Source organism: Macadamia integrifolia, chromosome 8 (genome assembly GCF_013358625.1).
Source record: "Macadamia integrifolia cultivar HAES 741 chromosome 8, SCU_Mint_v3, whole genome shotgun sequence".
Lineage (NCBI taxonomy): Eukaryota > Viridiplantae > Streptophyta > Magnoliopsida > Proteales > Proteaceae > Macadamia > Macadamia integrifolia.
Genome location: NC_056564.1, coordinates 25641179 through 25664055, shown reverse-complemented (window position 1 = coordinate 25664055; position 22877 = coordinate 25641179). Strand labels below are relative to the sequence as shown.

Below are 22877 nucleotides of genomic sequence, written 5' to 3'. Positions count from 1 at the left end.
GTCATGCCACTGTGTGATATAATATAGTGATAAGCTGATGAAAAAATTGACACTATTCCCTCATATTTATCAAACGAACTAGGTTGAATGTAAATCAATTTATCTATTCATCTATTGTCGGTTTGAAGGGAGATCTATCTTTGGTAACTTCACCTCTTCCGAATTTTTTGGCTGTCTTCTCTTGATATTCTTGTTTTCCTAAGTAGTTGGCTGTTAGTTTCCAAAATTGTTGGGAAAAGGCCTTATGGAGTGCTTGGGAGAGTGAGGAATGCTAGGATTTTTAGGCTTGAGTTAATCTCCTTAGGCAGTTATTGACTCCCCGATTGTTGAGACTACTTGTTGGGGTTCATAATGTAGGAATGGATTTGACAACCAAACCAGACCCAAGACTGCAGGATTTTATAAACCAGAGAACAACCAATAATCACCCAAAATTAGGCAGCAAACAACAGTCCAGAAGTAAGAGTCAAACAGTCCTTGTAAACCAGAATTTTCAAACCCAGAATTTGGAATTTCCGAAACAGAGATTACACCAAACAAATAGACTAACCAGCAGCAGGTATAGAGTACTAGATAAGCCACAATCAGAAACAAATACCACAGGAGCAGGTAAGTCAAACCAGATCTGAAATCTGGGTAGAAACACAGTCGGCCAGAAGTATTTAACACCTCAGATCAGACAAACCCATGGTCTGATTGGTCCCAAATTAAGGTCAAACCTCCATCTTAATAAACCCAACAATCAATCAAAAGGGGAGGGCCATCGGCTGGCTGGATCTTCAGAACAATATAGGGACAGCAGGAGAGAAACTTGAGATTTCCAGAACCAGAAATCAAAAGCAGTTCAGATCCCTTACCTGGTTTGAAGAACCTTGTAATTAACTTTGAAAAGAAAGAAATAATAGTTGAAGAGACCTCTTGGACTTCATGCCGCAAAGAGTCAATTGGATCAAACACCAATTCCTTCAGCCTTGATCAAACACAAGACAACTCTTCATGAAGAAGACAATAGCAACAACCATTAATTTTTTTTATCAAAATCATTCTAGGCTTTTAGGAGCCTCCTCTTCTTTATTTATAATGTTAATGGGGAGAGGGAATTACAAAATAGAAGGTTCCTCAAAAAGGAAACCAAATATTCTCCTAATACAATAGTTACTAAAAACTGAAATTAGAAACTAGTTGAAAAAGGAAACTAACTACTAATGACTTGACTTAATTAATAACTTGACTCCTAAAGAAACAAATATAACTCAAATCAAGCCTAACTAAAAAGGAAACTAACTAGTAATTCCGTATTTAATCTTAGACCCTCCCTTTTATACCCATAAAAGTGGTCTATTACACTCAAAACACATGGGATTAAAGGCCCAACATGTGTGGAACCGAACCCTAAGCTTATTCCTAATAAAACAAGCCTATTTTGGTAATTAATCTGCATCAACTCTCCCCATCTTGAAAAAATTCGTCCTCGAATTATGCAGTGATAAGGAGGAAACAACATATGTGTAGCAGCTTTAACCATTCCCAAACAAAATTCTGGTTGCTTGTAGACTTTTGGAAGGTAGTCTTCAAGGTGTGGAGCTTTCTCTTCAAAGAACCATGATGGCATAACAAACTCTATACGCTCAATCTCTGAATCAATACCAACTGTGAATGTCGTGTGCATAGAGTCATCAATGTTGGTAACCTTCTCATCAAGGATTGGAACAAACGCTTCCTTTTCATCATGAATCTCAAAGACTTGTTGTGGAGTTCTTTCAATCACTACCTCATCTTCCACATCTTTAGTCTTGTCTATTATGCTCTCTTCAATGTAGAATCCTTCACTGGAGTCTTCTTCCATGGTTTTAGTCTTGTCTACTATGCTCTCTTCAATGTAGAACTCTTCAGTTGAATCTTCTATCCCTTGACCTTCTGTCTTGAAGCTTCAAGAACCATCTCTTCAATGTGAACCTTGACTTCAAGTTTTTTTAGTTTGAATAGAGGTATCTTCACTCCACATAACGGAGTTGTGGCTCTTGGGGGTATTGAAGTGTTAGGTTTAGGGGCTGAAAAATTCTTCTTGACCTCCCTAGCTTGGTAACTAAACCTTCTACCTGGCTGTGCCATAAGTTCCTCTGCTCGAAGAGCCTTAGCAAAGCAATCTCTCACTGTATACACATCAGCAACACCAATTCCTCTATTAATTTCAGCTCGTAATCCTAGTCGAAACTCAGAAAGTAATTGCCTCTCATTCTTCCTAATGCCTGTGCAAGAATAAAGTGCATCAAACTCATTTATATACTCCACCATAGTCATATTTCCTTGACGAAGAGAGTTCAGCTGGTATTGTATACAAGCTCTGAAATTACGTGGCAAGTACTTATCAGATAGTTCTTGCTTCATCTCTTCCCATGTAGTAGGTTCTCTACCACGGTCCTCCAGTTCATACTCATAGGTTCTCCACCAATCACGGGCAGCCTCAACTAGCTTGGCACGAGCTAGTTTCATCTTCCGTTCCTCAGGCAAGTCATAATAATCAAAATAATTATCCAGAGCAGCTACCCAATCATAGAACAATTGGAGGTCATGTCTCCCATCAAACTCTTGCAGATCGCGCTTGACTTTCTATGAATCTCCAGAGTACCTCTGATATGTGGGGCATTCAGTCTCAAAATAACCCCTTACATATTCTTCAAAAGTAGGTTGCACTATATGAATCCTTTGTGGTCCTCTCGGATTAAGGTTAGGTCTCATGTTAGCCAACTGAGCATCTGAGTTCACAGGGGCTTCCACTTTAGGTGGTATATGAGTACCATGTGTAGGTTGTTGTTGAGTCTCCATAGCCAACACCTTTTCACTAAGAGCTTGCTGTTCGGCCTTTAGTTCAGCTCTCATATTCTGTATCAACTCCATAATAGAAGCTAGGGTGGGGGTATTGTTCTCAACCATGCTTTGATACCACTTAATGTAGTCTAGGATAGGGGTCTAACCAAGTCTCAGCTTCAGGATCTTTTAAACCAAAGAACAAGCAATAATCACCCAAAATTAGGCAGCAAACAACAGTCCAGAACTAAGAGTCGAACAGCCCTTGTAAATCAGAATTTTCAAACCAAAATCTGGAGTTTTTGAAATCAGAGATTACACCAACAAATGGACTAACCAGCAGCAGGTATAGAGTATTTAATAAGCCACAATCAGAAACAAATGCCACGGGAACAGGTAAGTCAAACCAGATCTGAAATCTGGGCAGAAACACAGTCGGCCAGAAGTATTTAACACCTCAGATCAGACAAACCAATGGTCTGATTGGTCCCAAATTAAGGTCAAACCTCCATCTTAATAAACCCAACATCAATCAAAAGGGGAGGGCCATCGGCTGGCTGGATCTTCAAAACAATACAGGGGCCGCAGGAGGAAAACTTGAGATTTCCAGAACCAGAAATCAAAAGCAATTCAGATCCCTTACCTGGTTTGAAGAACCTTGCAATTAACTTTGAAAAGAAAGAAAAAATAGTTGAAGATACCTCTTGGACTTCACGCTGCAAAGACTCAATTGGATCAAACACCAATTCCTTCAGCCTTGATCAAACACAAGACAACTCTTCATGAAGAAGACAATTGCAACAACCATTATTTTTTTTATCAAAATCATTCTAGGCTTTTAGGAGCCTCATCTTCTTTATTTATAATGTTAATGGGGGAGGGAATTACAAAATAGAAGGTTCCTCAAAAAGGAAACCAAATATTCTCCTAATACAATAGTTACTAAAAACTAATTAGTTACTAAAAACTGAAATTAGAAACTAGTTGAAAAAGGAAACTAACTACTAATGACTTGACTCAATTAATAACTTGACTCCTAAAGAAACAAATATAACTCAAATCAAGCCCAACTAAAAAGGAAACTAATGAAAATAGAAACTAACTAGTAATCCCGTATTCAATCTTAGACCCTCCCTTTTAGGCCCATAAAAGTGGTCTATTACACTCAAAACACATGGGATTAAAGGCCCAACATGTGTGGAACCGAACCCTAAGCTTATTCCTAATAAAACAAGCCTATTTTGGTAATTAATCTGCATCATAAAGTGCTCGAATGTTGTTAAAATCGCTTGAATGAGAATAATTTTATCGACATCAAAACAAAAAATTATTTACCAGGCTTTTGGTTTTTAGCAATCCTTTACCATGATAAGATATATAAAATTTTTAGAGTTGAGAAAAAACCCTAGCGTTTGAAAGTTGAAAATCGCCCCCACAACCAAAAATTCAGTTTTTCTTACTGGGGGTTTGACTTTTTATCCTTTTGGATTTTGATTTTAAACTATTTTGATTGGATTCAAATAGGGGGATATTTGCTTATTTAATGAATAATATCTTGAAAATGATATTTAGCATAAATAAGTCCCAAAATTTAACTTGACGTGCTGTGCAATAAGGCGATAGTCGCCTAGGACCAAAGCAAACCGCCTGGATGCCAAGGTGGCGCCGCCTAGGTGATGCCTTGACAACTATGAATTCAGGTGCTAATCAAAATACGAGGCATTCCTTATGATTGGAATGGAGCAACATAATCTTCACCACTGTCATTTTAAAACTTGAAGTTTGAAAGGAAAAATATTGGCATCTTAAGCATTGAAAACATAGATACCTGATTTAACTTCCTTATTATTACTATTTGTGCTGAAAAAATCTTTTTTTTTATGGTTCTGTTTCTTCGATCAATAATAGCAAATTTTATCAAAAGCAAATTGTAAAAGTACACGTCCTAAGATTTAACAGTAACAGAAGAAAGCACACGACTCAAGAGGCACTATGCAATATAATAGGGATCTACCTACAAAGTCTTCCCATTGGCACCTATGGAATCAATGGAACTCAACCTCCAAGAAAATGAGTAACTCCCACTTAGAAACACAAAACTGACTTTCCTAATAAGATAAAGATGACACCATGGTCCCACTGAATGGTTTTGCAGCCGATCAATGACCAGCTCCGAATCACTTTGCACGATCATGCGCAGCCATTTATCAACAATGGAAACTTCAAGCCTTTGATGAACACCCTTCAATTTAGTGGTTACTATGCGTATTCTCTTGATACAACTCAACTCAACTCGACTCATTATTATCTCAACTATATGGATTCGCTACGTGGATTTTCTTTCTCCAGTCAAATCTGTTCAGAGACATACTCTTTATTATTCTTAATCTATGCACGTTTTTCCTCACCACTTCTCGTGGGGTCATTTTAGGCCTACCCTTAACTCTTTTAAATCCTCTATTCTAAATCATATTAGTGCTCATTATTGGAGCATTCAAAGGCCTTCATGTACGTGACCGTGCACCTCATACAATATGATAATGATAAACTTACTTTTGTCCTTTCCAACATGCACATCAGATCAAGAGTATTGAATAAAGTATTTTGAATTTTTTGGTAAGATGCTAAATAATAAATTTTGGCAAATGTTTTTCTAGGCTGGTTGTTCTAGAGGTTATCTTTATGTTGACACCCAAGTTTTTGCCATGTGGAAGAAATCTAGGGAATAGCTTGGATAGGCCACATGTCAAATTTTGGACTTAGATTTAATCATATACCCTCCCATGCATGTCCATGCATTCTCTCGTGCCCTCTTAGTAGTCTTGAATTGTACACTTGTTTTGTTTTGCCACTTGGAAAACTTCGTTTGGACTGAAACTTGACATGTGAGAAGGAAACCATGTGATTTCTATCCACAAATTTCAGCCTTATTAATGGCAGGACTTGGGTGTTGGTCTAGAGGTTGGAGTAGAAAAACTTCTCTCATTCATGATTATTTTGCAGAGTTATGATGCTGAAAAAAAAAAATTAAGGAATATGCTTGACATTTAGTAAATGTACGCTAGTCAGTCATCTGGGAACTTGACTGGTGACTAGTTGCTCCTAAGCAAATTGTGACTTGGTATGGCCCAGTTCTCTGTTGTCACCTAGTTTCTGATTATGCCAAAACACCTAGTCAGTTGTGTAGGCAACTTAGGGTGCAAGTTTGGCACTGATGGCGTGCCCTGATCCTGAACAAGTACCGACCCAAATTTTTTGGCCCTGAGGGCCGGCCCGACCATGAGTTAGGGTCAGGGCAGGTAAGGGTTGATGTCTTTGGCCCGCCCGGCCCGCCCAACCCGCCCTGAACCCGGCCCTGATTTGTGCCCCTGATATTGACCTTGGTTGTGACCCTGATGTTAACCCTGAATTTAACCTAATTTTATATGTTTGACATTGAGTCATTGACACCTCAAAACTCCTAATATATCTTCTCATCGATCTCTCTTGCTTTTTTTACCCAGAAAAAAAAAATCTCTTGATTTTTTTGCCAAGAAATTTGTAACTTGTATTTTTTATCTCCTATTTGTTATGAATATTTTTTATTTTTAAGTTATTTCGTATTTTGCAGGGTCAGGGTCAGGGTCAGGGTATACCCAATCCTTGATGGCAAACGAAGGTTAGGGTCAATCAAGGTTAGGGTCATCCTGGTCCGACCCTGAAAAATCAGGGCCAATCAGGGTGGGTAAGGGTTGGGCTAAACCCTGAAGGGTAGGGCCAAGGTTGAAGTTTCGCGGCCCTAAGTCAGGGTCAAGGTGGGTTTGGGCCCAGTTAAGGGGACTCAGGGTTGGGCTAGGGTTTTAAGAAACCCAGCCCAAACCCGGCCCTATTGCACCCCTGGCAACTTCTGGTAGGTGCTTTTTACATCCCTGATTTGTCTCTCAAGTGGAAAGATTATAGGAATACTGCTTTAATTTCTCAACTTTCTTATGCTATAACTATTATTATTTTCTAATTATTGTCCTTCTTTGATCGACAAAGATGTTGCTTTGGAACTGATTGTTCAGATTACATGTATGATCTTCACTGAAGGTATAACTGCACTAACATCTGTGCTTATCTTGTGTTGGTGATACAAGGTGGCTCTGATCCTCTTCAGCTCCTTGACTGAAACAATTGGGAATACGTTTCAGCCATATTTTGCAGATTTACAATCTCTTCTACTCAAGTGCCTTCAGGATGAGACCAGTACTCGTGTCAGAGTTGCTGCCCTCAAGTAATTGATTATTTGTGTTTTGCTTGATATGCCAATATGTACATACATGCATATATGTACTTTATGGGAAAAGGCTGGGCAGGCCACACTGTCAGGGTGCTTAGCATGTGTCATCTTCTATCCTCCTCCTTTGGAAAGACTCCATTACCCTCTTGTGTCTAGCCTTGTGATTGGTGTCTACTGCTAGGTTACTGAAAGCTGATGGCATGCCCAACCCTCTCCCAGAATTTATAAACATGTATAAATGTATAAATATGTATATGTATACATATTACATGCAGTGGTGAGAGAGCATTATGTTATGTTGCTGATGACCCTGTTTCATTTTTCCTTTATTTCCTTTTCACTTTCCTTTTCATTTAATCAGGGCAGTTGGTTCTTTTTTGGAATTCACTCATGATGGTGCTGAAGTGGTAAGTTCACAATTTGCTTCCAGTATTATGATTACTTCTTCTTCTTTTTTTTTTTTTTTTTTTTTTTTTCTGGAATGAATCGATCTCTATTTCTATTGGTCTTCTCGTTTTCTCATTTTTCCCATCCATCAAGGAGTCAAAAGTGAGTGGGTGTATTTGACTATGCATTCTTGAAAGCATTTTCTATATACCTCTCTTGTGTAAGGAGGTAATTATGACAAATGCTTCACAAAGCTTCTTGCTTTATGGCTCCCTGTTGGTCTGTTGCTTAAACCTATAAAAAAAGGTCTACTATTTTTAAATGCTTTGATTGATGGTGCCCTCACATTGGGACCTTTTTGGCTATTTGGCAGTGTCTCTAGGGGTCATATGACAATCACCAGACTAGTGTTTGGACTGTTCAGTCTGTCAATTGTTTGACAGAGACAATTTGCCCCCTGATCTTGACAATTCATTGCTCGATTACAGTTGACTAATTAACATTTTCTCCAGTTTGATTGGCTGGATGATGTGAACTTTGTTGATTGAATTTCTGGACTCTGTGAACTGGTTTGTAAATATTATACATTTTCTTTAATTCATGAAACTTTTAGGGAACACTTGTAATTATTGCACACATGCTTATTTAATGCTGAAAACAATGAAAGATCCAGCTCACATTTAGACTGGTGATTGGACTGTCTGTCATGAACAACTCCGTAGCCATCGTTTATTTATTTTGTTACTTGAATTGGGAAAATTTAGGTATATGTACTGTACTGGAACTGTTCCTTGTAAGTTTTTTCACTTTCTGATGTAAAGAAATAAATGAACAGAAGAGTAAGCATTTATGAAGTAGTGACAACCATATTCAGCAACCGAAGACACCCTTATGCATCAAGTTAATGGGTGCTTGTAGCTTGCTATTAGAAATTCAATGGTTATGGCCTTCCCTCATGGAGTAATGACATGTGTAATCAGTGCTGTTTTTTGTTGTATCTTTCTTCCATTCATAATGGTAACCATAAAGAAGCAAACTCTAGAAATTACTTTAGGGTTGAAATGGGAATGAAGAATTATTAAAGTTTTATTTTCATATTATTTGATGAGTAACAATTTATTAAAAGAATAAAACAAAAATATATAGCAAGTATCCGGAAAAAGGCAACCTGCATCTGGCATCCAACATAAAACATAGATGTCAAGGTGACTAGGCAACCCAAGATGTTGGAGTGGTGTCTAGGCGACAAGGCGTCCTAGGCATGCAATATGTATAATAGTATAATTATGCTTATATGCAGCATAGAAACCATATCAATGCAGTATGATATAATTATGTTAGTAACGATCTAATATGAAAAAATCAACATATAAATAGCAAAGGATAGGATTTATTATAAGCATATTTATCAAAAAACAAAGCAATATACATAAATCAATGTAAACTCGTGAAGTGTAAAAAGATTGATATAATATAAGGCATGCTGTCACAAGGCCACAAAACGATGCCTAGGCATTCAAGGCGGTCGTCTTTCTTGCATCAAACAAAGTCATGCTATTGCCTTGGACCCAAGTAGGAGCTTGGACGCCTAGGCTACACCTTGACAATTATGCCATAAAACTTGCATTGTAACCTTCCTTACAACGGCTAACAACTCACAATGGAAAGGTATCACGAAGGAGTACTTGGAATGGAGAGCCCAATCCATTTAGATGCTGGGTGTTGAATGAATGAGGTGTGCAAATCTCCTATTTTATTTCCTGCCCTCAGAGATACAAGTCATGTTAAATGAGTTCAATTTTTTATTTCCAATATTTTCATTGTATATTCTTTGAACCTGCTTTATTTTTTTGCTACTTCATTATCTTACTCTAGTATTCTGAAATATTGCTGACTCGTGGCAACATTTAGTTTTGAAATATTTTAGCTTCATTCTTTACTATTTCTTCGAAGGTGAAATTCCGAGAGTTCATTCCCAGCATTTTGAATGTATCACGACAATGCCTTGCCAATGGTGAAGAGGATGTTGCCACAATTGCTTTTGAAATTTTTGATGAGCTAATTGAGTCTCCTGCACCTCTTCTTGGGGAGTCTGTAAAATCTATAGTACAATTTTCTCTTGAAGTTTGCTCAAGTCAAAATTTGGAATCAAATACTCGTCACCAGGTTAGCTGGGATTCCTTTGCATGATTTAATTTACTGTATTTTTTTTATCGGCAGACCCTGCAGTAGTAGGAGCCTCGTGCACTGGGTTGCTCCCCCCCCCCCCCCCCAAAAAAAAAATCCTGGATCTGTTGATCACTTTTTCTTTTCTCTGCCATTTTCTGTATCAGGCTATTCAGATAATCTCATGGCTTGCCAAATACAAATTCAACTCTCTGAAAAAGCACAAGCTGGTCATCCCTATCCTGCAAGTTATGTGCCCTTTACTTGCAGAAACTACCGATGGAGATGATGATGATCTTGCAGCAGATAGAGCTGCTGCAGAAGTCATTGATACGATGGCTACGAACCTTCCAAAACATGTTTTTCCACCAGTTTTTGAATTTTCTTCATTGAGCTTTCAGAGCCCAAATCCGAAGTATCGGGAAGCTTCTGTGACTGCCTTGGGTGTTGTTTCAGAAGGTTGTTTCGAATTGATGAAACATAAACTGGAACACATTCTTCATATTGTCTTAGGAGCTTTGAAAGATCCAGAGCAAATGGTAAGAGGTGCTGCATCGTTTGCTGTGGGCCAATTCGCTGAGCACTTGCAGCCTGAGATAGTATCTCACTATGAAAGTGTTCTTCCATGTATCTTAAATGCCCTGGATGATGCATCTGATGAAGTGAAGGTAAAATAGGCAAGAGTTTGGTCTTGGATGATTAGTGTTTCCCGCAATTCCTCGAGTCCATAAATCTATTCTCTTTTACAGGAAAAGTCATACTATGCTTTGGCAGCTTTCTGTGAGAACATGGGTGAGGAAATACTTCCTTTCCTTGATTCCCTGATGGGAAGGTTACTTGCAGCACTTCAAAATAGTGCACGTAATTTGCAAGAGACATGCATGGTAAACATCAATGTCTTAATGAGCTGAAACTTAATGTTTAGGTCCAATCCAATTGCCGAGTTCTTGTGCTGCATTGGCCTAACTTATTTTTTTGTTGGTCTGGTGATTTTCTTGTAGTCTGCTATTGGTTCTGTGGCAGCTGCTGCAGAGCAAGATTTTATTCCATATGCTGAGAGAGTTCTGCAGTTGATGAAAATTTTCATGGTTCTTACCAATGATGAGGACCTATGCTCACGAGCAAGGGCGACTGAGCTAGTTGGCATTGTTGCTATGGCTGTTGGAAGAACAAGGATGGAACCGATATTACCTCCATTCATTGAAGCTGCTATTTCTGTAATTAATACCTAGAGCTTTTCTTCACTTTGAAGGAATATAATCTCTTTCAGCTGTTTATTTCTGTTATTCATATTTTCAGGGATTTGGTTTGGAATTCAGTGAACTTAGAGAGTACACCCACGGGTTTTTCAGTAATGTTGCTGAAATTTTGGATGAGGGTTTTGTGCAGGTACAAATATTTCTTGTTTAATCTTGATTACTAAAGTATATGTGCATGTTTTCTTTGTAATGGATGCTATCTTTGTGATGAAAGTCTGTTTTGGTGAACAGTACCTTCCACATGTTGTTCCCCTGGCTTTTTCATCGTGCAATCTTGATGATGGCTCTGCAGTGGACATTGATGAGTCTGATGACGATGAGAGTGTTAATGGATTTGGAGGTGTGTCTTCGGATGAGGATGCTCATGATGAACGAAGAATCCGCAATATTAGCATCAGAACAGGAGTCCTGGATGAAAAGGCTGCAGCAACTCAGGCCATTGGCTTATTTGCATTGCACACAAAGAGTTCATATGCACCGTATCCTTCTCTTTTCTCTTTTGGCCGCAAAAAAACTTCAATACACACTAGGTTTTGTGTTCTTTAATTGCATGAAGCTATTTGGAGGAGTCATTGAGGATTTTGGTTAGACATTCTGGGTACTTCCATGAAGATGTTCGTCTTCAGGCTGTTACTTCCTTGAAGCGTGAGTGTCAATTAAACCCACTTGCTTTAGGGCATTGTCCTGGCATGATAATCAATATTTTGGTGTTTCTTTTAAGTTGTTTGTTCTGATTATTTTTATACTTTGGTATTTCTAGTAGTTTACTTTTGGATTGGCTGTATGGAACAGAATCATTGCATGATGAATGTTATTCTCTGATATTTTGTCTTAGTGGAAGGGTTATGTTAGGGTCGGGCTATCTGCTCCTGTAATTCACTGGGTACAATATCAGGTTGGGTGTCTGGATTCTACCACAACTACTATTATCTGGTTCTAGTAGGCTTATCATTACCTTTTCCAGAAAGCACATGTGTAACTATTGTCTGTAATGCATGGTAGCTACTTCGGGCTTTCCTTTTGGTTTATTTGACATACCAAGAGCAAGTTACCCACACAAGTAGGAAAAGCTGGATTTAACACTGGTCTCCAAGTGGAATTGCCCAATTATTATACCGTGAAATTTCTGCTAGCAAACTGCCTTCCTTTTGGTACTGATATGGATAGGAATTATGTAGCATATATTCCTTCCATGGACCCCTTCAAGTTTTGTTTTTGGTTTGATTACTATGGAAAATCAAAAGTTAAGACGGGAGTACTTGTAGACCTGATGGTCTCTAATAGGCTTATTGCCAAGGACACTTCCCCTCCACGTCTGGGGAGAAGAAAAAGGTACCTGGAGTTGAAGAATAGTTGGGGTGGGTGTTATCAATTACTAACTTATGAATCTTAGAAAAAAAAATGATAATTCTTGCTCCTAGTTGGCATGATTATGTTGATGTAATGTTGAAGCTTTAAATCATGATAGAAATGGTAATAATGATGATGAGATAGTGAAAGCTGTATGCTTTTCTATGTGATTGATGAAAATTGATCTGAAACTGGAAAGGAGTTTGGATGGATGATCAAAAGGTGCCATTTGAAGTAAAAACATTTATCATGATATCCGTTATCAACAAGGGACATGGAATCACACTCATGCCACCACAACTATGCCCCTAATCACGCTGCTTAGTGCTATTATCATATTCGTCAAGGTATCAAGGCAACCCAATGCGGTGGAAATTCGCCAAGTCTGGTACTGCTTGGACGCTCTTAGACTACCAAGTTGCCTACACCAAGTCTAATTTATGCTTCGCAAATCTCTCTTAACAATTTCACTTTCTGGAGGGTTTGATTAATCTGTTTCTTCTTATGTTCTGAATTTAGTGAATTTCTATGTGTGGCATTTTTAGTTTCCTCAAAATTGGTTTGCTATTTCATTTCTTCTTAAAATTATGGGGTTTTTTTTTTTTTTGGGGGGGGGGGGAGTTATGCAGACCACAAGTTCAAGTTTGACTGATCGTGCTCCCTGCTCAATAAGCTGATACTTTTTTGGAAGTCTTGTTTCAACCAAATCCTCAAATATGTTGATATATATTTTTGCAGATATTCTAACAGCGGCTCAGGAAGTCTTCCAAGGGCACAATGTGAGCATTCATTTTGATCCGACAGTTTTTGGCATTTTTGCCTTTCTTTTTGTGCTGAGAGAAGGTGTTATTAAAATTACGTAGGTGTTGTATTATGTGAGAGCTACTAATGGGTCACATGGCATTGCTTCTTTTCATGCAGGAAGGGTCTTTAAAGGGGAAGGAAGTTCTTGGTAAGAACAAAGCTAAGAAATTCATAGTCTATAGTAGCTTATATCTGTTACTGGTAATGCTTGCTCCTTTTTGGCTTTTTTTCTTTTCAAAATCTAATAATTTAGTATTTTACTATTTGAAGATACTGTGATGGATATCTTCATCAAGACAATGACCGAAGATGGTGATAAGGAAGTGGCTGCTCAAGCATGCATGAACGTGGCAGACATCATCAAGGATTATAAATACATGTTAGTTGAACCCTGTAAGTATGAATGTATTTGCCCATGTTTTTCAAAATGCCTTCTGCCTAGATATCACTCATCAGTTGGAAAGTTGCTTATGTTGTGATCTAATTACAGATATGCCTCAGCTTGTTGAGTCAACTTTAGTACTACTACGAGAGCAATCAGCTTGTCAGCAAATAGAATCTGATAGTGAGATTGATGATGATGATGCCGAGCATGATGAAGTGCTTATGGATGCAGTTTCAGATCTCCTTCCTGCATTCGCAAAGTCCATGGGTTCTCACTTTGGCCCCATCTTCTCAAAGCTGTTTGAACCTTTAATGAAATTTGCGGTAGGTTGCAACTAGTACCATGGCATGATACAAACATATATCCTTGTTATCTTTGTATGATTCATCCACCACCTATGTGATCACTGGCAATTGCAGAAAGCTTCACACCCTCCACAAGATAGGACCATGGTAGTTGCGTGCCTTGCAGAAGTTGCTCAGGAAATGGGTGCCCCGATTGCAGGATATGTTGATGTAAGAGTATAATTTGCGATTCAAGATCACTGTTTCTATTCTTATTTCTAATGTACATGGAACATATAATTGGCAATCTACTTTTTGTTTCAGACTGTAATGCCCTTGGTATTGAAAGAAATGGCATCATCAGAGGCGACTAATAGGAGGAATGCTGCATTTTGTGTTGGCGAGTTGTGCAAAAATGGTGGTGACCCAACCCTAAAGTATCCTTCTAAAAAAAGCTATTACTATGGGTGCCATACTCTTTTATATATAGGAGATTTTTCTATTTAACACCAAGTTGGAATTATGGAGATCGACCTTTGAATCAAAAGGTTTTAAGATAGGTAGAGTGAAAATGGAGTATATAGTTTATTAACTTTAGTTACATTAGGATAGGTAATGAGGCGGTGAAAATAAATGAGAGGGAGATTCAGCAAAATGATTATCTTAGGCCCTCTTTGGTATCATTTTTCTTTTTTCTTTTTATCTATTTAACAAAAATCATTAATAAAAACCATTTTTTATCAAAACATAAAAATGGTTTGGTAACTACTTGACAAAAATGATTTTTTTGTGAGAAATAGTTTGGTATCTTTATGTGCAAAATAGTTTTTTAAAAAGAGGGGTGAAGAGATTCCCTTCTCCCATCTTTCTTATAACACTCTTTCTCCACTTTGGACTGAAGAAGAGGGGGCAAGGGGCTTGGATTTCTAATTACAAAGCAAATGACTACTTTGCCCCTCCATATTGAGCCCTTAAGTACATGCTCATTAAAGTCCAGCGCAAAAATAACTGAAAACCATTTTTGGCCAAAACACATAAATGACTCTTGATCTCTTTTTGGTTTTTGTGTTTTACCAATTTTATTTAAATAGAAACAAGCTCCATAAATGATACCAAATGCAGCCAAAACCATTTTTGTGAACAAAATAAAGAAAAATAATACCAAAGAGGGCCTTTGGTATATGGCGTCAATCATAAATAAATGGGCAATAGAGCATGATGTTACATATAACTAAAATATGATAGATGAAGTGGAGAGGTGTGTCCGAAGTATTGTATGATCAACTTATTTGTTTAAAACTTAAAGGAAGATTTTATAAGATAGTCATACGACTGACTATGATATATGCTACGGAATGTTGGGCTGTTAAGAAATATTATATAGATAACCTCAGTATAGCTGAGATGAAGATTTTGAGATGTATTTGGTAAAACTAGGAAGGATAAAGAAAGGAAAGAACACATGAGGGCTAATTTTGGAGTAGCTTCGATACATGATGAGCTATAAGAAAGTCGTTTGAAGTGGCATGGTCATGTACAATGGAGGCCTTTAGATGTTCTAGTATAGAAGAGTGATTTAATTCAGATTGAAGGCGCTAAGTGTCAAGGCAGACCTAAATTGACTCTAAGAGAAGTGGTGAGGAAAGACATGCATAGCTTTGGCATTGTATCAAGTGTGGCTTAGGTTAGATCTAATTGAAGGGAAGGATCCATGTAGCTGATCCCATTTAGTTGGAATAAGGCTAAGTTGAGTTGATGTTTAAAATGCCTTATCAATCTGTGCTTGAGTTTCATCTAAATTTGTAGATATCCTTTTGTCTGGGGCAGATTTTTAATGGATTTTCATATTTTTTTCCTCCAGAATTTGCGTGAGCCCTACAGCCCATATAACTGGTGTTTGGTGCATATTTTACGTTGTGTGGTTTACTTGGTCTGATCCTCTCAAACCTTTTCCCTTTCATCTAGACCAGATATTATGCAGACATCCTTCGTGCGCTTTACCCATTATTTGGGGAATCTGAGCCAGATGATGCTGTAAGAGACAATGCTGCTGGTGCTGTTGCAAGGATGATCATGGTGCATCCTGAGGCTATCCCTTTGAACCAGGTTAATTTTCCTTTAAATTTTGCTACTAATGCTAACGTGCTAAAATCCAGTAGGTATTGCTAATGGTTTTCATTTTAATTTCCCAGGTTCTTCCTGTTTTTCTGAAAGTTTTGCCATTGAAAGAAGATCATGAGGAGTCTTTGGCTGTTTATACCTGTGTCTGTAATCTAGTACTGGCCTCTAATCCCCAGGTATTGCTATTTTCTATCTTACATAACCTGGTTGCTTTACCAAAATTAGATTCCAGAGATAATTATTTTGGGCAATATCACATATCACATTATTTGAAACTCCAAACAGATACTATCTCTAGCCCCTGACTTGGTGAATATATGCGCACAAGTGGTAGTTTCTCCTGCTGAAACTCCTGAGGTTAAAGCGCAAGTCGGCATAGCTTTTTCTCATCTAATTTCTCTATATGGCCCGCAACCCATATTGAGCAACCTTTCACCTGCACATGCCAATGCACTGGCAGCATTTGCACCCAAAAGTTGATTACCTGAATATGCCAGTGAATCACCCTGCTCTGCACATTTCAGTCTTGGGGATTAGATGTCGCTTCAAGTTTGTTGCTTGTGAGTACAGTTTGTTTCGCAAATTTGTGAGTGAGAAATGGTTGAATCTTGCAGGATGGCACTGGTCATCTGGGTATGTAAACTTGTTTCCCACAGCCCTTTCAAATTCTGTTTGTGTTAGTACTCTGATGCTAGCTCCTCTTTGGATCCTTTGTGTAGGATTTGTTGCCCCTCAATCTGTCTCCATTTTTACCTCATGGAGACATGGTGCCGTTTCAGTAATATTTTCTACATTTTTTTTTGGTTTTGGTTTTGTTTTTTCTTCTTTTGGTCCCGTTATTCTTTTTTTGAATTTATTGTGTATAGCCTATAGAGAGCCTGTATGTTTTATCATTATTTTAATTTGTTTGTTTCAACAGCAGAGCTGTGTATTGCGTGACAATTTTGCACTGAGTATAAGTAATAAGACAATTTTGCATTGTCTAGAGTAACTAGTATTGTTTTGTATAATTCCATGTGTAATATTTAAGATCTTGTGGTTTGATTATATTGGAATAAATGTCAGATTCTAATCTATTAAGTAACGAACAAGTTAATATATATATCAGCTGGGGGCTCATAATTATTGTTTGAAGAACACACCCCACACCACCCCACCAAAAAAAAAAAAAAAGGTGGGGTTGTTCTTCCCTGGGAGGCATGGCATAAGAAAAAGGGGATAAGAACATTGCAATAAGTTCCACCCCTATGTATGACCTATATCTGTATTCACAATCCATTAATGCATATCATCAAAACCTCCTAATGACGTAATCGAGGTGAAGACATTTTAATGAATTCCAAGCCAAACACCACAAACTTTCTACTAGTTTGCAGGGCGATCTGTCACTCAATCAGGTGGTAGATATTGAAGGTATTTGTTTTTTTCCTGAAAAGTGATTATGAAAGGTTGTGTTTGGTTGTAAGGGGGAATTAAAGGGAAGGGAAATGAATTTTTTGTACCTAAAAAAGTAATATAAGTAATCATTATTCTAAAATTAATTTTAAATTATTTCATATTTGGTTATAAAATTTTATTTTACTTTGCATTCAAAACCCTTTGTCATAATATGTAAAATAAAAATTACATGTAAAATGTATCATTATTAAATATGGTTAAAAAAAATTAGGGAAATTTTCATGTACCACCCCCAAAAATCCCTATAACTTGGAGTGATCCGTAAAAATGAAAATAATATCCACCACACTTTTAATTTGTAATACTGTTAACTAAAAACAGAAAATGATCTTTTTACCCTCCTACTTAACTCTAAACAAGAGCTCATTTTTACCATTTCAAACCCTTATATGCTCTCACCATCAGCTCAGCGATGGTGAGTTGACAGTGACCATAGATGGGCCGGCTTTTAACTATATTTAGGCGGAGAGTTTGGACCGACAAAAACCAAAATTATTATCACCATTTGCAGTAGTTGTTGCTTTGCTGATGGCGAATTTTTCTCATCTCTTCTCTCTTTCTCTCATTTTCTCTCTCCTCCATTTTTTTTTAAACTCCTCTCATTAGATTGTTTTTTTTTTGTCGTGGTGTGGGACTTGGTCTGGTTCTAGATCACATCAACACTCCCCTAAATCAAATCGAAATTGAACGAAATACCTGGTTCTGGTACGATTTACACCCTTTACTCTCATGTTTCTATTTCTCTCTTTCCCTATGAAAAGATTCATTTCCCCTTGTTTTGAGGAAGAGAGAAATAGATACAATGAGCATTGACATAGACTGCACTCTAGAACAGAGAACCACTTCCCAAAAGTATTTGTTAGATGATGATAACATTTTTTACCATGACAACAATTTTTTTTTTCTTTTTTCAATAAGAAGATGACAACATGAATGGATAAAAATGGATGACAATGGGGTGGGAAGGGTATATATGGAATTTACATTGAACCATTGTTGTAATAAAACCTTAAGGGGGAAAAGCGGCATCTAGTGCTGGAGTGTCTCAATACCTCCATGGTGAAGAGATCTTCCTCATCCCCTAAAATCAATTGAAACAAAAGTTTAATGCTTACTCTCTCGTAATTGCGATGACAATAAGTCATCACTATCCTATGTACCACACAAGAGACAAAAGCCCACATTTGCCCAAAAAAAGGGGTTGGGAATCGCTACTTGGCTGTGTGGACTCCATTCCAATACTTGGCCCAATGGGGTAACGTGCATAGGCATAGGTATCCCACCCAGTTGGTAAGGGTGTCATTTTATTGTGCCTTGTTAGAGGGCGCAAGGTGATGCGATTGGGTAGCCATCTTTTCCCCAAATAAATACCTTTTATGAAATATAAATGGTGAATAACACAATGGTAATTAACACCAAAGGTATATAATGTTTTGAGCAATTACAACTTGTAATACAGGATACATTAAATCAATTTTTTTTTTTAATTTCTAATTTGACCTTTATGCATTCTTTACCACTCTTTTTCCAAATTCCAACTCCCTATCTGCATATTGATGTAAGGTGAGGCACTTTAGAAAATGAAATAAAATAAAATACTCCAAACATAATAATGAGAGGGTAGACACACCGTGACTCAACAAATGAGAGGGTTGGGATCGAAAGGGCATGAAGTCATTTCCAAAGAAGAGTGGGAGAGAGAGAGTGACACGTGCAGGACACTCAGCCTTTTCTCATACATTAAACATAAGATACCGTAGGTGTAATTTCTTTAGAACGTTAGGTCTTTAGGTGTAATTTAACCAAAAGAAAAAAAAAAAAAAAATTGTAAACCCAATCAAGAAAAAGAGAGGAACCTTTGGGGTATAATGGTAAATTAAGCACTGATACTGATTGACAGTCTAATTCCAACTCAGAAAGCAATGGTATATGTCCCAGGAGAGAAGTGAGACGATTGAGTCGAGGATGGAAGCAGCGCTGTGGCAGTGATTCCAGACTCCCAAATCCAATGTCTCGCGTTGGCTCTGTAGTTTCCTGCTGCTCGTCAGCCTTCTCTCTTCCCACTAGGCACTGCAGTATCTTCTTAGCTCAATTCCTAAAGAATGGTTCACTTCGGACCCAGAAGAAACTATCCTTCTCTAATGCCATTAACCTCAACACATTCTCCTCTGCAACTACTACAGCTGTTGCTGCGTCTCCTTTCGACATCGCTCCCCCACCCATCGAAAATGACTTTCTTGTATGTTCTCTCTCTCTCTCTCTCTCATTGGAACTTTGAACATTTTTTTCTTCAAGATTCTGGGCATAGAATGATAGAGTTGGATCATTTGTAGCATTTTGTCTCTCATTGGAACTTTGATTTTTTTCCCCCCCTAAAAATTCTGGGCATAGAGTCATGGATTTTGATCATTTTAGCATTTTTGTTTAGTTCAACTGTCTGGAATTGTGGTCTTGGGTGATATGAATTAAAATTTCTGTTTTGACTTTTTTAATCTAATTATTAATTAAATAAATTTATGGCTTCCGCTTTCCTTATTTTTTATTCAACCTCTGCAAAATTGATTCCTGGTTTGGGATGTTACAACTTACTGCTCCTTACGCGTGGTTCGTCAAGTCTTATGATTGAACCCATTCCCCCCCTAATAGAACTACAAATTCGAGAGTTCTGAGCTTGGAGAAAGTAATGATCGATTTGGTGTAGAATGGAACTAACTGAATCCCACCGAACGGATATAAATTGGGGGGTTTTTCTTCATTAAACTGTGTATTAGGTAGTTATTCAAATTGAATTCTGGTATTCAGTGGAGGAGGTTTCTAAAGACTTAAAATCATACCAGGCATGCCATATAATTGATGGATTAAGGCTTATATGAAGGTAATGATGGATATGTTCTATTTTTTTGTCTTCCTATTATCTCTAGTACTACAGAATGAGTACGAGTTGTATAGTGGTCTTCTCTCTGTAATCTAAAACAAAGCCTGAAGAAAACTTAACAGTATAAGGGAAACTTTGTGGCTGGATCTCCACACTATATTTCAAAAGATGGAAGAGATGTTATTTATTCCAAGTTGGGATTGTCCTTTCCAGACACACATTGTAGAATAGAAACCCTGGTAATTATAATTGCTTGATTTTGGTGCATGGTGCCAGCGCCACTTTCCATGGATGACTCTAAATGTTGACAAATTTCAGTTTCAAGCACTTCAAAATTTTCAGTCTTACAATGAACCAGATCAACATATTTTGGTTCCTTTGGTTAGAATCTGCTGAAGATGTAATAGAACTTACTGGAACATTGGCGATATGATTAAAAATTCATCCAAATCATGGAAATATTTTGATACCAACCCTGGCTGGAACCAGTTCTGAAATTTGAAACTCCTTGCTGCCATGATTCAGGACTTCTATCAGAGTCTTGTGTCCATTCAACAAAATTTTTTCTTGAGAGAACTTTGTAAATTACACATCTCTAAAGGGAAGATTCTGTATCTCATCCCTCCTGATCCCATGGCTGAGTTGTTCAATTTCTTCTTAAGTTCCTTGTGTCAAAGTTAAATGATGTCCTCACGCAGCTTCCTGTGTGGGAAGAATAGCACCATTACGAGTAAGATGCTCTTTCTGACGTTCTTGTTTGGACATTCATTTGAAATGATCATCCACACTTTAGTTGCTTGCTTTTCTCTGTGTGTGTGTGTGTGTGCACATGCTTTGTAGATCTTGTAGTTTTCTTGTTTGCTGCAGTCTGTCTGACCTATGCATTTTTTCCCATTTGACCTTAATTTTTGTGATTCTTTTCAGGAAATGATGGCAGATTTGGGGGCAAATATTTCAGAAGATGGAACTGTCGAAACATTTGGCAATGATGATATTGCTCTCAAGGCGGTTGATGATGAAGTCGTGGTATATTTCTACTTTTTTCCTAAATAAATGTTATATAACATTGTGTTTTTTGTTATTTTGTTCCATGTACATCTGAAATAGTAAAAAAAGGTTGGCCTTTGAAATGGCATCTGTCTAATATGTGATCTACAAGAGCGGTTGTTGTTACAAAAAATGTGATTCTCTTGTTAGAGTTCAATCTGAATTAGTCAGGTGAAACTTGGTAAACCATCCTTTTTTTTTTTGGATGAATAAAAATATCATTACAAAGAGGAAAAAAGGAATAATACAGAGCCCCAAGGGGAAAAGTAAAACAATACAAGCACAAACAGCAAAGCACAAAGCAACCTAGGAAGGAGGGGGGAGGAAGGGTGCAAAATGGATGAGGCCAAACCTCAAACAACAATAATAGGCCTGTTCCTTAGGGAGTTCCTTACATGGCTATGGGGGGAGCAAAGAAAGCTTGGAATTGACATAAAAAAATCCAAATCATGTCAAAAAGCATTCCATCTTCGAAAATTGCATTCCATCCAAATGTGGTTGCTAGTAGCACAGAAGGCAAGTTTTCCAACGGTGTCACAATGGAGCTTCCAGCAAAGGTCATGTCAACCAAGGATTAAAGCATCGGTATCAGTCACCGAATCGGTTGGCCAAAATTAAGATATGTATCGGAAGGTATCATATCGTATCGGAGATACGCTAAGATACGCTAAAGAAACGCACATAAATGGATAGAAAACACATTTTTATACACTTTTGCAAAAACAATAGTAAAAAAAAGCTATATATAACATGTATTATGCATAAATACTAAATTGAGAGTATCGCACCAAGAAAATAAGGTTCGTCCCATAAATGTAAAATCCTTGTTTCCAACCTTGATTTCCACTTTAGGTAGAGAGAAAAATGGCTGTGGGGACAAAATCCCCTCAATAAATCGTGTTTTTTTTATAAAAATGACCCATCTTGGCCAATATATGACCGTAGTGCACTGTATCGCTACTTATCGTACCGTATCGGTATGTATCGGTCGATACATACCGATACGCACCGATACATACTGAAACATACATTTCACCTCAAGTTTTAATTTTTCATAGAGTATCGGTACTTATCGGTGTGTATCGGTATGTATCGTATGATACATATTGATACAAAAGGATTTAAAAAATTCCATGTTTCGTATCAGTGTGTATCGTATCGGTAAGGGCTGATATAGATACGTATTGACCGATACAGTACGGTACGTACCGATACTTAAAACCATGATGTCAACCCATGACCACTCTCTTAGGAGGGGGAGGATGCGACATTTGCGGGGCCAGCAGTTGGAGATGACTATTTTCCAATGAAGGAGGAGAAGGGGCAGTTGAAGAAGAGATGGTTGTAGTCTTCAATCTCATTATGGAAGAGGCAGCAAGCTAGCAGGACATGACTGTGTTTGTGGATGAGAAAGGATTGGGTTGGGACAGTTGGAGAGGGCTCTCCAAGCGATAAAGCTGTAACAAGGGATATGGCCTTTGAACCAGACAATCTTGGGCCAAGGAGCAAGGGGGTTGTGTAAACCAACTTTACTTTATGTGAAAGTGTAAATATAAATACATGAAAGTGGATGAGTTTTATTACATTTGGTGTTGACCTTTGAAGTCAAAATAAATTATGTCTCTTAGTTGCATTTATCTTTTATGAAAGAAAATCCTTTGATACCAGCTGT

The 22877-nt window shown here is 37.7% G+C and overlaps 2 protein-coding genes across 2 annotated transcripts; both read left to right on the top strand.

Moving 5' to 3' along the window:
* The first annotated feature begins 9488 nt into the window (after positions 1 to 9488).
* On the top strand, positions 9489 to 16816 carry LOC122087318 (probable importin subunit beta-4). Its single transcript, XM_042656399.1, has 17 exons — positions 9489 to 9622; positions 9790 to 10290; positions 10372 to 10506; positions 10624 to 10839; positions 10922 to 11011; positions 11113 to 11360; positions 11438 to 11526; positions 12970 to 13010; positions 13153 to 13183; positions 13306 to 13428; positions 13526 to 13743; positions 13840 to 13935; positions 14029 to 14141; positions 15675 to 15810; positions 15897 to 16001; positions 16111 to 16458; positions 16545 to 16816. The coding sequence occupies exons 2-16, from the start codon at positions 9874 to 9876 to the stop codon at positions 16303 to 16305; spliced, it is 2253 nt and encodes a 750-aa protein (XP_042512333.1). The 5' UTR covers positions 9489 to 9622; positions 9790 to 9873; the 3' UTR covers positions 16306 to 16458; positions 16545 to 16816.
* A 2392-nt stretch (positions 16817 to 19208) lies between these two features.
* On the top strand, positions 19209 to 21235 carry LOC122085593 (putative transferase At1g60990, chloroplastic). Its single transcript, XM_042654069.1, has 2 exons — positions 19209 to 19522; positions 21083 to 21235. The coding sequence occupies exons 1-2, from the start codon at positions 19292 to 19294 to the stop codon at positions 21209 to 21211; spliced, it is 360 nt and encodes a 119-aa protein (XP_042510003.1). The 5' UTR covers positions 19209 to 19291; the 3' UTR covers positions 21212 to 21235.
* Positions 21236 to 22877: the final 1642 nt, after the last annotated feature.